The following is an 18,375-nucleotide window of genomic DNA, read 5'->3' on the forward strand; positions in this document are numbered from 1 at the left end:
CTTGCCTCCTCCTTCCTTCCTTCCAGAGCTCCAGCTCTTTGATCTACCTCTCCCCACCCCCAACCCGTGCCACCATCAACTTCTTCATCGTTGGCTGGCTTTTTTTTTTTTTTTCAGTTGAGAAGCAAATCCCTTTGGCGGAGGAAGGCGGCAGCTTGGCCAAGTGACAGCTACTTAAAAATCACCCACGTGCAAAATTGACCCAAAGGCGGTGACCTTTTCAAGTGTGGTCCTTAGACACTGTCCAAACACCCCACTAGAGAGACAGTGTTCACTCACAGACAAGGGGCATCTGTCTTTGTTGTCAGACCCTTCTGCCGCCGGGTGGTACCTGAAAGGAAGCTGGAGACCTCTACTGAACCAGGGCACCTTTGAGTGAATTCGAAAATGGTGCCCCTTCCACTGGGCTGACCTGGCTTATGGGTGGAGGGCAGGGCGGAGTCCTCCCACCTGCCCCTGCTCATGGAGACTCTGCTTCCTAGTATCAGGGACAGAGGCCAGCCTGCCACTCTCTTTCATTCACAGGGGGTAAAAGGTCCAGCCCCTGGGCCTTCCTTTTGCTCTGGACCCATTTACGGGGCTAAGGGTGGGCTGGGGCTCCACCCTTAGGAAAAGGACCCTCAGAGAGGGGTTCTTTCCTTAGCTGAGCCACAGGTTGGTTAGGGGACTAGGGTTTGGGACAATCTCTGAGATTCAAAATCCCATGGGAGTAGATCTTCCAAGGCCTTGGCACTCAAAGAGTGGACCACTGAAAGAGTGTCACTATCACCTGGGAGCCGGCTGGAGACGTGGAATCTCAGCCCGACTCCAGACCCGCCGCGTGTTGTTGTTAGGTGTCGTCGAGTGGTTCCGACTCATAGTGACCCTGTGCACAATGGAATGAAACATGGCCCAGTCCTGCACCATCCTCACAATCGTTGCTATGCTTGAGCCCATTGTTACAGCCACTGTGTCAAACCATCTGGTTGGGGGTCTTCCTCTTTTTCACAGACCCTCGACTTTACCAAGCATGATGTCCTCCTCCAGGGACTGATCCTGATAACATGTCCAAGGTATGTGAGACGTAGTCTCGCCATTCTTGCTTCTGAGGATTATTCTGGCTGTGCTTTTTCCAAAACAGATTTGTTAATTCTTTTGATAGCCCATGATACATTCTTCGCCAACACCACAATTCAAAGGTGTCAATTCTTCGGTCTTCTGTAGTCATTGTCCAGCTTTCACATTATATGAGGCTATGGAAACATCATGGCTTGGGTCAGGTGCACCTTAGTCTTCAAGGTGACATCTTCCTTTTAAACACTTTAAAAAGATGTCTTGCAGCCAGTTTGCCCAATGCAATGTGTCTTTTGATTTCTTGATTGCTGCTTCCATGGCTGTTGATTGTGGATCCAAGCAAAATGAAATCCTTGACAACTTCAATCTTTTCTCCATTTATCATGATGTTGCTTATTGGTCCAGTTGTGAGGATTTTTGTTTTCTTTATGTTGAGGTATATTCCATACTGGAGGCTGTAGTCTTTGATCTTCGTCAATAAGTGCTTCGAGTCCTCTTCACTTTCAGCAAGCAAGGTTGTGTCATCTGCATAACGCAGGTTGTCAATGAGTCTTCCTCCAATCCTGATGCTCTGTTCTTTTTCATATAGTCCAGCTCTTCGGAGTATTTGCTCAGCATACAGATTGAACAGGTACTCATGAGAATCTGCATTTTAGTCATTTCCCCCAGGTGATTCAGGTGCACAAGGAAGTTTGAGAAGTTCTGGTCTCAAGCCTGTGAAGACAGGGATTTCCAAAGCTACAGGCCTGTGGATGTGGTGGGAAGAGTGTAAGCTCGGGAACCAGACTGGTCGAGGTTCAAACTCTAGTGCTGCCACTTACTAGCTGGTAAACGATGAAGGCACTGGTGACAATGGACCAGCTATGTCCTGCCCCGAGCCTCAGCTTCCTCATCTGTAAAATGGGACTGAAAGAGATTGCATAATGTGAAAGCACCCAGCATGTCGCTGGAGTTCAACACATTTTAATTTCTATTTGGCCAATTAGGCCTGCCCATCCCTGGGCCGGTGTAGAACACTTCACCTTACTTCCCTAAACCTCCCCTACCCTTTGCCTCGTTCGCTTCCCTAAAACCTGGAAAAGGTCCTTCTTGGCCCCAGACTACACTCTGCAACTCCCATTTGCACTACAGACAGCTGGGACTTGTCCTGTCAGCTGGAACAACGGCCAACATTTCTCGGTGCCAGGTGCCACCTGAATGAGCTCATTTAATCTTCATGACACTATCATGAAGCAGGTGCCATGATTATCCCCATTTTGCAGGTAAGGAAACTGAGGCTCAGAGAGGATAAGAACTAATCCCAGGTCACACAGCCAGAGGATGGCAGAGCCAGGTTTCAAACCCACATGGCTCCAAAGCCACACTCTTCCCTCCATTCACATTGTCTCCTTGGGGGTAGAGCAGGTTCACATTCATCTTCGTATCCACCCAGGACCGGCTACTGCACCTTGAACACAGGAGGAATTCAGTACTGTAGAGCATAGCAGGATATTGGCTGGTTGCAAAGTGCTATGGATTGAACTGTGTCCCTTCAAAATGGGTACTGAAGTCCTGGCCCCTGTACCTGTGGGTGTGATTCGGTTTAGAAATAGGGTTTTCTTTTGTTATATTAATGAGGTTATATCAGAGCAGGGTGGATCCTAAACCTAATTCTTTCTGAGTTATAAAAAGGGCAGGAAAGACACACAGAGACACACAGGCAGCAGACAGATGCCAAGGAACGCCAAAGATTGACAGCAGTCAGTGGAAACTAGGAGAGATACTCACAGCAGCGATCGACAAGGCTGAGACCCTGATTTGAACTTTTAGCCCCCAGAACTGTGAGAAAATTAATCCCTGTGCTTTAAAGCCACCCACTCGTGGTATTTTTTGTTATGGCAACACTAGATAACAAAGATAAAAGAGATGGCTGGTGTTGGTCAAGGCTGAGTGTGGCCAGGATTAGGGGAGGCTTGGGAGCTGTGGCCAGTGTCAAGGTCAGGGCCATGTCAAGAATACAAGAACACAGTCATGATTGGCAGGAAACACATTCTACTTCTTTGGTATCACCCTCAGCATTTTAAGGGAGGTGGTAGGCCGTGGGCTAAAGATGGGCCAAGTTTCTAGGCTTCAGTAACTCTCCTCTGTGGTGCCAGATACAAGGACTCTAGAAGCAAGCCTCTCTGCCCTCCCTCTGATGCACCCTGTTCTGTGGAGCCCCACCCTCCCATGCTACCTGTAAATGCTGCACCCACCTGGAAGCCTCTTCCCCAGGCATCATCCTTGACTTTCCCATTATCTCCAGCTCCACCTATTCAGCAAGCAAGTAGGCCCGGACAAGGACCTCTCCCGAGAGAGCCAGGTTCTGGAGCTTTGGCCTCAGGTCAAGAGGACAAGGCTTGTTAAAGCCAGGTCTGGGCAGTGCCAGCGGCTGTTGGCAAAGCTGCCTGTGACAGGAAGGTTATCCAGCAAGTCTGCTCCGGGCCGAGGTTGTCCTGAGTTTATGTCAAATCACAGCGTATCTCCTAACCTGACACTCTCATCTAATCCTCCTGGAGCCGGTAATGCACTAACTCTTTCATCAACGCTCCTGCACAGGGTTGGGGGGGGGGCCTGTGTGCGCGCACCGTGTGTGGGGTGGTCTCACGGGGGAGCGGCCCGCTGTCAGGCCACGCTCCGCATCCCAGGATCGCTGGGGGAACACACGGGCCAATGAGCCAGTGTGGAGATGGATTCAGCGGCTGATAATTTCAGACACGGAAATCACTAAGGTGTGTTTGATATTCATGTCAGACAAGCTGTGGTTTGGTTTCAGGCCCCTTTAGATCTTCAGAATTGTGGAAAGGAATTAAAAAAAGAGAGAGAGGAATAGAGAGATAGAAGAGAGAAGATGGCCTTCCAGTAATTTCCTTGAAATCCACAGAATGTGGCTGTAAGTGAAGGAATCCCATGAGATTTTCTCCCTGCTCGACCCCCAGCTCCGATTCCCCTAAGAGGGTGTCCTGAGGTCCCCAGTAAACTCACAGCAGGACAATCCGTCTCTTCTTGAAGTTCCAGGGCCCTGGGCCTTCCCTGGTGGGCCAAGCTGGTTGCTGCCGCAGTGGCAGAATTTGCTAGAGGCTAGCCTTTGGGACAGTTTGTCAGGCAATTTCCTGAGCTGTGGGGTCAGCTAGGGATATGGGGACACAGTCCTCTGCCACTGGATTCAGGCAGGCCCGGGATGCTCTAGGAAGCACTCACCACGCTGTTGGAAGGGCAAGGCCAGTGCCCCGGGTACTTACAAACACCTCGATGGTGACAGGGACAGTGCTGTTGAGAGGGGGGTTGCCAGCATCCCTGGCCATGACTGTCAGATAAATCAGCCCGTTGGGTATCTGTTCATAGTCCAGGGGGCGGCTCACGCTGATCACTGAAATGACAGGAACAGGGCCCCCAGGCCCTCTGTAAGCAGACTTTAGATGCCCTTCAGCCAGGGTTCCCCGATGGGCAGAGAAGGCACAGCGGCCATGTGCCAGGGCCAGCTCTGCCTTGCCTGACCCTGAATTGCAGAAGCCTCATGCTCTCATGTTTACTGCCTGCCTGAAGAGTGCCAGGCACTGTGCTGAGCCCATGAAACGGTAATGATTATTAGCCCCACTTTACAGATGAGGAAACCAAGCTCAGAGAGGTTCCCTAATTTGCCCAAGGCCACATAGCTGGCAGTGATAGAGCTGGGACTGGAGCCTGGGTTTGTCTGAGCCCAGGTACCTCCCCAGTAGGTATTATCACCTGCTAGACTGTCTGTCTGTCCGACCCACTCACCTGGCACTTTTCTTTAAAATCCTTCCCGATTAGTTTGGAAGCTGCTCGGAGAAAGCACCACACCTTAGGCCCTCTAGATCTCTCCCTGTTACTCTCTTCCCCTAGACCAGCACAGCATTCTCCCAGTTATTGCCCAGCATTGGGGTTACGAAGGAAGGCCAGGCAGCAGGATACAGATGCCACCCCCCTCATTCTCCTCTGACCTATACTTTTTTCCCTTGCCACCTTTCTCCCCCTCTTCTCTCCCTCCCCTCTTCACTCACTTCCCCATGTGGATTCTTCATGGCCATCCAGCAGCCTGCTCTGGGCCTTGGGGTGGGGGCACTCAGGGCTGTGGTGTAGCAGACCTTACCCTCAGCAGAACTCTGCAGGTGGGTGAAGAACTCCTGGCACCAAAGCCCTGTCTCAGACATAGGCCGAGAGGCAGGATTTGGGGGCAGCTGAGACAGATGTTTCAGCCCTCAAATGCTCCCCCCAACCCCCTTTGCTCATGCCTGAACCCCCACCTGAAATCCCATTACTACTCTTTGTGCTAAGCCTTGGATTCTCAAATGGGAAAGGAAGGTATGTCGGCTTGTGGGTGGGGGCCATCTATAGTGTGTCAAGTCATAAAACAATATTGAATTGCAACTTTCTATTTGGAAAATGGAAACAAAATCATTGCTTTAGTAAAACAAACCCTAGGGGGATTCCTCTAGCTGAGGAGAGAGCTGTGTGCCGCCACTCAGAGGCAGGAAGCTTCTAAAGTGTTCTAAAGAGGGCATGGATTAAACAGGTAGAGATCACTGGACATCTGAGGCCAAGGCTGCAATTTCTGCGAATGGAATGAGCACTGGGCCTGATCATTCAATTGCACATTCATTCTGCATTGGGGGCACCTAACCTGGTCCTCAAGGGCCAGGGAAGCTCCCTAGAAGAGAGGACATCCAAACGAGTCCTCAAAGTTAGCCATAAGTAATGGGCTTAACTGCCCAAGGGAGGCAGGGCACAGGGGCAGGGAGGAAGGCCTTTCTAGTAGAAGGGACAGACTCACCAAAGGCATGGAGGTGAGGTGACCACTGCATGGGGAGAAGATGCCACCAGGGGTCAAAGAGGCTGCATTCTTATGGCGGAGGGGAGTGCTAAGGGACAAGGCTGGCAAGGCGGCCCGGGGCCAGATCACACAAAGCCTCAAGTGCTAAACATGAGTTTTGCTGTGTGACCTTCGGCAAGTCATTCCCTGTCTCTGGGCCTCAGTTGTCTCATCTGAAAAATGATATGGTTTCTTGGGATCTTTGAACTTGAGATTGCTGCTGCTATTCCCTGCTGGGGCTCTAGGGATGGGGACCCACAGCAGGGCAGGGTCCTGAGTGTGGAACTATGCGTGGGTCTAGTAGGCCTGGAGTAGGAGGTGAAAAGCCAGGGGAAACCTCAGCCTGGGAAGGCTGGGGGAGCCCCTGGGTGGCACAAGCCATTAAGAGCTCAACTGTTAACCCAAAGGTTGCCTGTCTGAACCCACCCAAAGGCACTTAGAAGAAAGGTCTGGCAATCTGCTTCTGAAAGGTCACAGCTTTGAAAATCCTATGGAATGCAATTCTACTGTGCAACACATGGGGTCTCCATGAGTTGGAATCGATTGGACACCATCTGTTTTTTTTTTTTTTTATTGTTGTTGGGAAGGCTGGCAGGTAGCCGTAGGACCATCCAAAGGATGGGGAAGCTCAGCCAACAAGGCCCCACCATCATGGATCTTCCCAGGGCAGCCTTGGTAAGAAACAGGTGCCCAGAAAGAGTCTAGTAACATCAGACACACCTGCTTGTCTGCAGGGCTGGCTATGGGCCTAAGACCTAGAGAAAGACCTGGCTGATCTAAGACACAGATCCTGACCCTGGAGAAGGACAACCTCAGGCTACTTGCTGCTCCAGCTGATTGGAGCTCCCAGGCAGCTTCCTGAGTGGCCCAGGGTATCTATCTGGGAGAAGAAAAGAGTCCTCCTCCCAAGAGGGTATCCCATACGCACCTCCGTAGCCCTCGTATGTGCTGATGTCAAAGTAACTACCGAAGGCGGAGGCATCGACGATGCTGTAGGTGATCTGGTTGTTGGGAGGGGAGTCTTCATCTGTTGCCTGGAAGGGAGAGAGCAGACAGGGTTCCGTGAGACCCCAGAGGCCCTGGGGCCAGATGAAGGTGGGCAGGAATGGGGCTGGCCCCTCTCAAAAACTCCACACAGGACAGCGCCTTTCTTTGGGTGATCCAGCCCTCAGTCATGGGACACCAGGAGGCCCCCATTCCTAAGCTGGAGGCCTTCTTTGGCCCCCACAGACACCCTGCTCCCCTCCATGTGCTGGTGTGTGGGGGTAGCCTGGGAAATCTAGAGGGCAGGCTGGGGGCCTGGGAAGAATGCAAGAAGACTGGGGCTTACCCAGAAGATGGAGAAAACCAAACCCTGTTGTCACTGAGTCGATTCTGACTCATAGCGACCTTATAAGACAGAGTAGAACTGCCCCATAGAGTTTCCAGGGAGAGCCTGGTGGATTCAAACTGCTGACCGTTTTTGGTTAGCAGCCATAGCTCTTAACCATTGTGCCACCAGGGTTTCCAAAGATGGAGAGGGTCATCCCATATCTGGCATGACTAACTCCTACACCTTTAGTCCCAGCTCAAACACCCCAACCAACAGAAGCCTTCCCGAGTGGGTTAGGACCCCTATTCTGTGCACCCCACCAGTCCCCTCTCACCTGATTGGAATGACTTGTTTAATTTCTGCCTGCCCTGCAGGCTGTCTGTTATTTGATTGCTGTTGCACAACTAGAGTCCAGCACAGTGTTTGGCACACAGTAGGTGTATAATAAATGCACATTGCATGAATACAAAGATGGGGGAAGGCATTTGGAATGGTGTCAGGTATTGTACTACCCCTCGATTGTTTTCTGGGGAGGCTGGATTAATCAGCTTCTTTCCAGATTGCTCTGACCCTAGACAGCCTCAGGGCACCCCATGACTCTGGGTGAGACTGGAGCTGAGTGGGGGAGGGGAGGCGAGGGTCTTATAGGTGCCAGGACATGCTGGGTGGGCACATGGTCCTGTTTTCTCTGTATCCCTATGCCCACCCCTCCACCCTTGCCTTTACCTGTCTGCTTTAGAAACAAGTTCTAAGTGGAGGCTCTCGGTCCTGTCACTTAGAGTGGGCAGATTTGGGGGACAGGGGTAAGCACATAAGATGTCTCTGGTCAAAGGTCACTGAAGCATGGTGAGGATCGACACAGGAAGGCACTTGGAGTATAGAGTCCTGAGTTCTAGTCCTGGCTCTGCTGCTAATTCACTGAGCCTCCTTGGGCTCAGTCTCTCCCCTCCTGTTTCCCTTCTGTAAAGTGGGGTTTATATCCCAGGGTCTCTGTGGCTCCTTCCAGCTGTGGTAGGTCCTGATTCTAAGCAGGTACTAAAGGGCTTGGAAGGGGGTCCTTACAAGGGACTGCTCCCCACTTATTGTCCTTGCCAAGGGAGATGAGGGACCCTCTGCTCAGTGGTGACCTGAGATGTGAGCTGAGACAGATACCATGCAGCCCCACTCAATAACCAGGGACATGAGGTAGGGATCAGAGGAGCCCTGGCACAGACTCAAGATTTGACCCCTAACCTGGGCAGAATCCTTTGTCAAAGGTGGGTGGGAGGTTAGCACTCCCTGCAGTGACTTCCCGAGGGAGGTGGTGAAGAAGAAGACACAGAGGAAAGGACAAGATGAATGGTGGGATGGCAAGATGCCCTGGTATCTTACCCGTAGTCGCACCAGCTGTGTGACAGAAGGCTCGTTTTCTCGAAGGGCACCCACATAGGCATCCTTCTGGAAGGTGGGCATGTTGTCATTGACATCTAACACGTTGATCCTGACCCGGCCTGTGGTCTCCTCACCGCCCCCGTCCCGGGCGATGACTGTCAAGGTGAAGCGCTGGATCAGCTCATAGTCCAGTTTGGCAATCAGCATGATAAGCCCCATGTCCTTGTCCAGAGAGAACCTGGCCAGGCAGAAAGGAGGGAGAAAGAGGACATCTTGGTTTAAAGCAGGCTTGTGGATAAGGGCCTGCATTTACCAGCCTGTCCTTGCCCAAAGTGACAGAGAGAAAAGAGTGAAGTCTGAAGTCTGCCTTCTTTCTCACTTGCTCTGAGAACAGCTGGAAACTCTGGTGACATAGTGGTTAAGAGTTCAGCTGCTAACCAAAAGGTCGGCAGTTTTAATCCACTAGGCACTCCTTGGAAACCCTATGCGGCAGTTCTACTCTGTCCTATAGGGTCACTATAAGTTGGAATTGACTCGACGGCACCAGCTTCAGTTTTTGTTTTTTTTTTTTTTCATTGTATTTTATTATTTTATCGTGCTCTAAGTGAAAGTTTTCAATTCAAGTCAGTCTCTCATACAAAAACTTATACACACCTTGCTAGGTACTCCTAGCTGCTCTCCGCCTAATGAGACAGCATGCTCCTCCTCTCCACCCTGTATTCCCCGTGTCCATTCAGCCAGCTCCTGTCCCTCTCTGCCCTCTCATCTCCCCTCCAGACAGGAGCTGCCCACATAGTCTCATGTGTCTACTTGAGCCAAGAAGCTCATTCCTCACCAGTATCATTTTCTGTCTTATAGTCCAGTCCAATCCCTGTTTGAAAAGTTGGTTTCAGGAATGGTTCCAGTCTTGGGCTAAAAGAGGGTCTGGGGGCCATGACCTCTGGGGCCCCTCCAGTCTCAGTCAGACCATTAAGTCTGGTCTTTTTACTAGAATTTGAGGTCTGCATCCCACTGTTCTCCTGCTCCATCAGGGGTTTGTTTTTGGTTTTTTAGAACGTTTATCTCTAAAGGGGGTTGGGGGAGGTGGGCGGAGTTGAGGATCACAGGAGGGATGGAGTGGTCAGGTACTGAAAGGGCAGGAGGAACTGGAGGAAATTCAGGCAAATGATCTTTCTCTTGCCTTGAAGCCGATGTTTCTGCCAACTGGTGATATTTAGATACTTAAGAACTGTAATGGCCAGAAGTTCTGCCATCTCAAATGGTTTTATTCCAAAACACTTTAAGCAGACAGCCAGGCAACCAGCAAGGGGAGGGGGTCCTCTCTCAGGAGCTATTCTATCTCTTCTGCTCCAGGAACTGAGTCCCAGGACCAGTTGCTAATCGAGTCAATTCTGACTCCTGGAGACTCTATGTGTGTCACAGATGAACTGCGCTCAGTATGTTTTTTTTTAAATTTTATTGTGTTTTAGGTGAAAGCTATACCACAAATTAGTTTTTCATTCAAAAATTTCATACACAATTTGTTTTGTTACATTAGTTGCAATCCCTGCAATGTGTTAGCACTCTCCCCCTTTCCACCCTGGGCTCCCTGTTTCCATTTGTCCAGTTTTCCCGTCCCTTTCTGCCTTCTTGTCTTTGCTTTTGGGCAGGTGTTGCTCATTTGGTCTCGTATACTTGATTGAACTAAGATCCACACTCCTCACATGTGTTATTCTTTGTTTTATAGGCCTGTCTAATCTTTGGCTGAAACGTGGACTTCAGTGGTGGCTTCAGTTCTGAGTTAGCAGGGTGTCCTGGGGCCATAGTCTTGGAGGTTCCTCCAGTCTCTGCCGGACCAGCAAGCCTGATCTTTTTTATCAATTTGAATTTTGTTCTACATTTTTCTCCTGCTCTGTTCAGGACCCTCTATTGTGATCCCTGTCAGGGGGGTCAGTGGTGGTAGTCAGGTACCAACTAGCTCTTCTGGGCTCAGGCTGTGGTTCACGTGGTCCATTAGTCCTTTGGACTAATATTTTCCTTGTGTCTTTTTTTTTTTTTCCATTCTCCTTTGCTCTGAATGGGATGGAGCCAATAGATGTGTCTTAGATGGCCTCTCGAAAGCTTTTAAGATCCCAGATGCTACACGCCAAAGTAGGATGCGGAACATCTTTGTGAACTATGTTTCGCCAAGTGACCTAGATGTCCCCCAAGACCATGGTCCCTAGCCCTCAGCTCCAGTAACTTGGTCCCTCAAGCTTCTGGATGTGTCTAGGAAGTTTCTATGACTTTGCGTTGGTCCAGTGTGCTGACTTCCCTTATATTGTGTGTTGTCCCTTCCTTCACCAAAATTAACACTTGTCTACTATCTACTATGTAAAACATGGTATATTTTTCCATTTATGTAAGTCTCTTTTTGTCACTTGTAATAGTGTTCTGTAGTTTTATTTGCATAGGACTTTTTTGTCCTTGGTTAGTTTTATTCCTAGGTATTTTATGTTCTTAGGGGCTGTTATAAATGGTATTGTTTTCCTGATTTCCTTTCGAAGTTCTCTTTGTTGGTGTATAGGAATTCAACTGATTTTTTTATGTTGATCTTGAATCCCGATACTCTGCTGAGCCCTTCTACTAGTTCCAGTAGTTTTCTTGTGGAACGTTTAGGGTTCTCTATGCATAGGATCATATCATCTGTGAATAGGGATAGTTTTATGTTTTCCTTTCCAAACTGGATGCCCTTTCTTTTATTGTTCTAGCTAAGACTTCCAGCACAAAGGGGTGGGGATAAAGGGCATCCTTGTCTTGTTCCCGTTCTCAGGGAGAAGGCTTTCAGCCTCTATTGAGAATGATACTGGCTGTTGGGTTTGTATAAACCTCCCCCCAAAACACAAAAACAAACCCATTGCCATCAAGCCGATTCTAACTCACAGCAACCCTATAGGACGGAGCAGAACGCCCCATAGAGTTTCCAAGGGGCGCCTGGTGGGTTTGAACTGCTGACCTCTTGGTTAGCAGCCATAGCTCTTAACCACTGCGCCACCAGGGTTTCCAGTAGACGGCTTTGTAGAGATGCTGTTTATCACGTGGAGGAATTTCCTTTCTGTACCTATTTGATGGACAGTTTTTATCAGAATCCGCGATGTTTTCAACAGCTGATGTTTTGGAAGTAGGTCACCAAGCCTTTCTTCCGAGGCACCTTTGGGTGGACTTGAACTTCCAACTTTTTGGTTAGAAGCCTAGCGTGTTCATGGTTTGCACCACCTACAGACTCTGAGCCTTGGGTGAGAGGCTTCTGAATGTCTCCTGGGGAGGAGCAAGGTCCCGGGACACGTTCCTCTCCCTTCCTCTCTGTGTGCCCTCCCGGGCCTCTTCTGAGTTGTCAGTTTGCATCTGTGTGCTCTGACCTGGGCCCGGTGCCCGCCACCAAGCCTGGAAGGGCCTGGCTCAGAGGCTGGACAAGCCTGGAAGGGCCTGGCTCAGAGCCTGGATAAGCCCAGGCCTGGGAGAAGGACGAGATGAGAAGATCCAAGATGGTCAGGACAAGGCCATGCGGATGCAGGTCCCCTAAGCGACGGGGTGTCCCATGCGTTCATCCCACTGCTGGTTCCCTCCTCCCCTTCTGAAGCCCCCCCATGGCAGAGGGGCAGAGAACGGCCAGGCGAACCGAACCATTATCCATGGATAACTGGGCCCGTAATCCAAACTGACAGCCACTGTCTTACTCATTCTGTTGGGCTTCCAGATGTATCAGACATTTCGTTTTTAGAAACAGACCTGCCTTTGAATTCAACTTGGCCTTCGATCATGTTAAAAATGAGAGAGCTTCCCCTTCGCTCAGAAGAACTGAAGATGTTAGGAAGTAAAGGGAAAAAGACGGTCCAGGACTATGTTGGGTGACAGGGCAAAGTTGGCATAGGTCGGATGGTGAAGGAAGTAACCCGGCTAACAGCGGCTGTGTGGTTAGGGCCCACTCCTGCCTAGAGGCAGTGTAGCCTAGTGGTGAATTATATGCAGAGTCTCTGCCCTGGCACTTACCAGTTGTGGGACTCTGGGCAAGCGACTTAACCTCTCTGAGCTGCAGTTTCCCCGTGTGTAAACGGGGATGATACCAGTGCCTATCACTGAGTTCCTCCCATATTTAGTTGTGAGGATGAGATAACATGTGTAAAGCACTTGACAAATGCCAGCAGCTGCTGCTAGTAGAGGTGGTGACAGTGGTGGTGGTGACGGTGGTGGTGTTGGTGTTGGTGGTGACGGTGGTGGTGGGACAGCGGTGGTGGTGGTGGGACAGCGGTGGTGGTGGTGGGACAGCGGTGGTGGTGGTGCGACAGCGGTGGTGGTGGTGGGACAGCGGTGGTGGTGGTGCGACAGCGGTGGTGGTGGTGGGACAGCGGTGGTGGTGGTGCGACAGCGGTGGTGGTGGTGCGACAGCGGTGGTGGTGGTGGGACAGCGGTGGTGGTGGTGCGACAGCGGTGGTGGTGGTGCGACAGCGGTGGTGGTGGTGCGACAGCGGTGGTGGTGGTGGGACAGCGGTGGTGGTGGTGCGACAGCGGTGGTGGTGGTGCGACAGCGGTGGTGGTGACGGTGGTGACGGTGGTAGTGTTGGTGTTGGTGGTGACGGGACAGTGGTGGTGGTGGTGCGACAGCGGTGGTGGTGGTGGGACAGCGGTGGTGGTGGTGCGACAGCGGTGGTGGTGACGGTGGTGACGGTGGTAGTGTTGGTGTTGGTGGTGACGGGACAGTGGTGGTGACGGTGGTGGTGATGGTGGTGGTGGCGGTGGTAACGGTGGTGGTGGCAGTGGTGACGGTGACGGCGGCGGTGGTGGTGACGGTGGTGATGGTGGTGGCGGGGTGGCGGCGGCGGTGATGGTGGGGGCGGCGATGGCGGCGGCGACGGTGGTGGCGGTGGCGGTGGTGACGGTGGTGGTGGCGGTGGTGGTGACGGTGGTGTGCTATCATTAGTGAGTCAAAGTCTCTCAGAGATACAGTCATCTTTCACAAAGCCACAAGCTGTCCTTTGAGGGTCAGAGAAACTAGGCCCCAGAAAGTTTAGGGGACATGACCGAGACTGAGCCACAATCAAGGCCAAACCAGCAACAGCGTCCACGGGTCCTGACTCCCCATCCACAGCTTTAGTGGGGAGTGGGAGGGGACACAACACCCTCCCTGGGCACTGAGATTTCGCGGATCACATGATTGGCAGAAGGCCACTGTAGGGGGCTGGGGCAGGGTCTCACCTGTCAGGGTCATCAGTGAAGAAGTAGTTGACTTCGCCAAAGGTGCCCACATCATTGTCTGTTGCCTGCAAAGAAGAGAATGAGAAGTCATGACTCCCAGACCCAGCTGAGACTTCTGATCCCATCAGGAAATGGCCACAGCAAACCCATGGTTTTCTCACACCATTCCTTTTACCTTGGTTGGATTTTCTAGAGCTCTGCTTTCCAATATAGTTGCCACTAGCCGAAAATGGCTACTTAAATTTACCCTGGAGAGGGCAGCTCTAGAGGCTCTGTTGTCTACTAATCCTTCCGGACGCATGTCCAGCTGGGTGGTGGCCACTGCCAGTCTGTACCACTATCACGAGGGCATTGATGTAAGTGGTGGAATTCTTGCCTTCCATGCAGGAGACCTGGGTTCGATTCCTGGCCAATGCACTTCATGTGTCACCACCACTTGCCTGTCAGTGTAGGCTTGCGTGTTGCTATGATGCTGACAGGTTTCAGCAGAGTTTCTAGACTAAGACAGAAAGGCCTGGTGATCTACTTCTGAAAATCAGCCAGTGAAAGCCCCGTAGATCAAAACAGTCCAATTCGCAACAGGTCATGGGGATGGCACAGGACTGGGCAGTGTTTCATTCCATTGTGCATGAAGTCTCCATGAGTTAGGGGTCAACTTGATGGCAGCTAACGACACTATTCTCTTACGTCTTTGAAAAAATATCCATGTTCATTATGACCTCATTTTATCCTCATAACCATCCCACGTGATGAGGAAGACAGATTTCCACCCATCTCACAGATCACAAAACTGAGGCCCAGATCCCCGCGGGGCCCAGTGTAACTCTGTCTCTACTCTATGTCACAATCAGATCAGAAGAAGAGTAGAGCAAAACCTGGGCCTCCCAACTGCCAGCCTGGGGTTCCTTCCTTTAAGTTACCCAAGTAAGACCCCGCTCCATCTCCTCCCTTCTCCGAGATGGTTATAGTTTCGAGTGGGTTTTGACTTTTGTAGCTAAGACCACTAGGCTCCTGCAGTGTCCCTCACATGGTTGTAATTCACGGTATAGGCTAACTAATACCATCCATCCATCCATTCTTTCACTCAATAATTATTCATTAAACACATACTATGTTCTACTGCCCTAGATGTGACCTCTGCTCCCTCCCAGGCCACTGCCCTGGAGCTACACAAACTGCTGCCGGCCACCAGCTCCAGGAGAGAAAGCCCTTGGGCTGACCTTGGGGTCCACATAGATCTGTTTTATGCACCAGGCTTCTCTATGACATCGTAACTGAATAAATGTTCCGCTGCTAAAAATATATTTTAAGACCTCTGTACTAAATATTTTCTGAGGTTCCTTTTAAAGCTCCTAGATTCTATAAACTCCTATTAAATTCTATGTTCATTATAATAAACCTGAATTTTCACGAAAAAACTCATTTATGTTCAGTGGATTCAGTTCAGGGAGGGAGATAAGTGAATAATGCATTTCCACCCAAATGATTCAAATGAAAAAAAAAAAAAAAGTTGATGCCCAATGGGTTAAGATCTTGGTGATCCAGAAAACTTGGCTGTAGAGAAAGATGCCCTTTCCGCGGGGTCTGAGTGGCCTGGTTTTACAGGACTGCTTCTTGTGTCTGATTTCCACTCTGTCCCACAGCTTATGTTCCAGCAGGCTGTGTGTGGACCCCTGTCCTCTCCACCGCCCCCACAAGGCTTGAGTACCTCATAGACTCTCAGTAGATGCATGTTGAATAGGTAAAAAGGAATATGCTGAGTTACATAACTCACCCGGGACCGGCTCCCAGATGTGTTCTCCCACCCCCTCCCCACCCTGAGCCACCCATGATGATATCAACAACAGTGGCTTGTTGGCAGTACGCACGTTACTCCTTTCATCCTCACAACAACCCTGTGAGGCAGGTACTGTTGTTATTGTTGTCAGCTGCTGTGAGTTGGGGCTGGCTACCCCACACACGATGGAACGAAACGCCGCCTGGTTCTGCGCCATCCCCGTGACCGCTTGTCGACTGGGCTGCCGTGATCACAAGGTTTTCGCTGGCTGCTTTTCGGAAGTAGATCACCAAGACTTTCTCTCTAGTCCGTCTCAGTCTGAAAGCTCCACTGAAACCTATTCAGTGTCACGGGAATACGAAAGCCTCCACTGACAGAGAGGTGGTAGCTACCCAAGCAACGCATTGACCAGGAATCGAACTCAGGTCTCCCGTATGGAAGGCAAGAAATCTACTCCTGAACACCTCTGTTCCCTTACTATTATTATTACCACTGACAGATAGGGAAACTGAGGCACAGGGAGGGTAAATAACTTGTCCAAGTCTTCCCAGTGGGTAAAGGGGCAGTGCTGCCTAGCTCCAGAGGCCACATGTCCCTAGCCTCTATGTGTTATCGCCTCTCTATAGTCACTATGAGTCAGAATCGACTGGATGTGACGGGTTTGATTTTTTTTTAGACCAAGAGGAAAACTTGTTCTCAGAAGGAAAGGAGCCTGGTTACTCCAGGGGAGAGGAGACCCCTGTAGTAATCCCACCTTTATTCTCCCCTTCTAGGGACCTTCCCACCCCTAAGCCCTCTTTGGTCCTATTGATAAAATAATTATCAGGTATGGTATGTGGGGAGCCCTGGTGGCATGGTAGTTAATAGCTATAGCTGCTAACCTAAAGGTCAGCAGTTCGGATCCACCAGCTGCTCCCTGGAAACTCTATGGGGCAGTTCTACACCGTCCTACAGGGTCTCTATGAGTCAGAATCAACTTGACAGCAGTGGGTTTGGGTTTTTTGTTTGTTTGTTCGTGGTATGTAGGGTTGCTATGGGAAACTCTGGTGGCATAGTGGTTAAGTGCTATGGCTGCTAACCAAAGGGTTGGCTGTTTGAATCTGCCAGACGCTCCTTGGAAACTCTATGGGGCAGTTCTACTCTGTCCTAGGTTCGCTGTGAGTTGGAATCAACTTGACGGCACTGGGTTTTTTTTTTTTTTTTGTAGGGTTGCTATGAGTCGAAATCGACTTGACGGCAACAGATTTTGGTTTGGTTTATGGTATAATTAGAATGTAATAACTGCAGCTTAGGCGCTCTTGTGGTGCAGTGGTTAAGTGCTCAGCTGTGAACCAAAAGGTTGGCAGTTTGAACCCATCAGCCACTCTGTAGGAAAAAGATTTGCCAGTCTGCTTCCGAAAAGATTTACAGCCTTGGACACCCTATGGGGGCATTTCTACCCTGTCCTATAGGGTCTCTTAAGAGTCAGAATTGACTTGATGGCAATGGGTCTGGTTTTTGTTGTTGTTGTTGCTTAACTGCAGCTTGGTCTTGGGCAGAGCTGACTGTGTGTCCACTGAGCCCCTTGGGGAGGGGTCAGTGTGGTACAGACTCCAGATCCAGGCCAGTGCCAACAGCCAAAGGCACTGTGTGACCAAACAGCCTTCCTCACCCCCAACTCCCAGACTTCAGCATCATTTGTCAGGAGAAAGAGTTTGGGGAAGAGACTGTCAGGTCTCTTCCCAGCTCATATCAGAGAGTCAGCTCCAGGAGGACAGGCCTGCACAGCGGGCTCACCTCACAGCACAGACAGGGCCCAGCACATAGTAGGTGCTTCACAAATGCTTGAAAAATGAATGCGCAAACTCTAGTATGAAGGAGGTGGTTGGAGAGAAAAGGCAAAGGTGGAGAGGAGGGGCAACGATAAGAAGAGAGAGGACACAAACGGAACAGGAGGGGAAGGGAGCAAAGAAGGAGAGGTAGTGACAAAGGAGGAGACAGTGGGCAGCCGGTCGGGAGAGGGGAGAAGACAGAGTAGACAGTGCTGTGCAGTGCAGACACTAAGGGGCCTGAGTCAAACCACCCAGGGATTCCCTGGGGAAGGTCAGATCTGTCCCTGGGGACAAGCTTTTCATATGTGGGTATCCACAGAATTGTACTTGGACTATCAGGTCAGGAAGGATCCCTGAAGTTCTCTAGTCCAGTCCCTTCTGCTCTGGTGCCAGAAGCGGCTGAGACCCAAGGAGATAAGGCAACGAGCCTGGGGGACAAGATGGGACTGTCTTCTCTCTCCAGGTAGATCCTCGCCTCCCCCGACTCCCTGCCCCACTACGACCTTGCCCTCCTCCCCCCTTGTTGGTCTCACAGTGACCCCTTCCCCTTGGGCCTCTCATTGCTCACCCAGGCCGCAATGCTGACCAGGGAAGATCTGTGAGTCCTTTAGGGCCACCGTCTACTAACCCTATGAAATATGTATGACTAGTGAGGAGAAGAGGGAGGGCTTTCATTTCTTAAATGCACGAAGCAGGATAATAAAATGAAAAGCTGCTTCTGTGGCCTGCCAGGGCTGGGGGCAGCCTGCGCCGACACAGAGGGGCCAGCTCAGGGGTCCTGTGCCTGGGAGAAGGCAGCAAATCTGACCAGTCCGCAGGCTGGCCCAAGGACCTAAGGTGGGGGGGTCAGGCCCTCAGGAGAAAACCCCTCCTCCCTTCCTTTCATCCCATCGCTGCAGGTCTAGCTTTGCTGCCTTTTCCAGGTCCATGGCTGGTCCAGCTTCTAGTCTGAACCCTCTGCCCACCTGCTCCCTCTGCCTGGTTGCTT

At 50.9% G+C, this 18,375-nt stretch overlaps 1 protein-coding gene across 5 annotated transcripts in view; it reads right to left on the minus strand.

Moving 5' to 3' along the window:
- The window catches only part of CDH23 (cadherin related 23), a 528,116-nt gene that overhangs the window by 172,481 nt on the left and 337,260 nt on the right, over positions 1 to 18,375 (minus strand). For all 5 annotated transcript variants that reach the window (XM_049855780.1, XM_049855785.1, XM_049855781.1 and 2 more), the window contains exons 14-17: positions 13,800 to 13,864; positions 8,589 to 8,826; positions 6,834 to 6,939; positions 4,314 to 4,441 (exon numbers count right to left, since the gene is read on the minus strand). In XM_049855780.1, the coding sequence (XP_049711737.1) occupies positions 4,314 to 4,441; positions 6,834 to 6,939; positions 8,589 to 8,826; positions 13,800 to 13,864 (537 nt within the window). The remainder of the gene's footprint in view (positions 1 to 4,313; positions 4,442 to 6,833; positions 6,940 to 8,588; positions 8,827 to 13,799; positions 13,865 to 18,375) is intronic.

This window comes from Elephas maximus, chromosome 16, assembly GCF_024166365.1.
Source record: "Elephas maximus indicus isolate mEleMax1 chromosome 16, mEleMax1 primary haplotype, whole genome shotgun sequence".
Classification (NCBI taxonomy): domain Eukaryota; kingdom Metazoa; phylum Chordata; class Mammalia; order Proboscidea; family Elephantidae; genus Elephas; species Elephas maximus.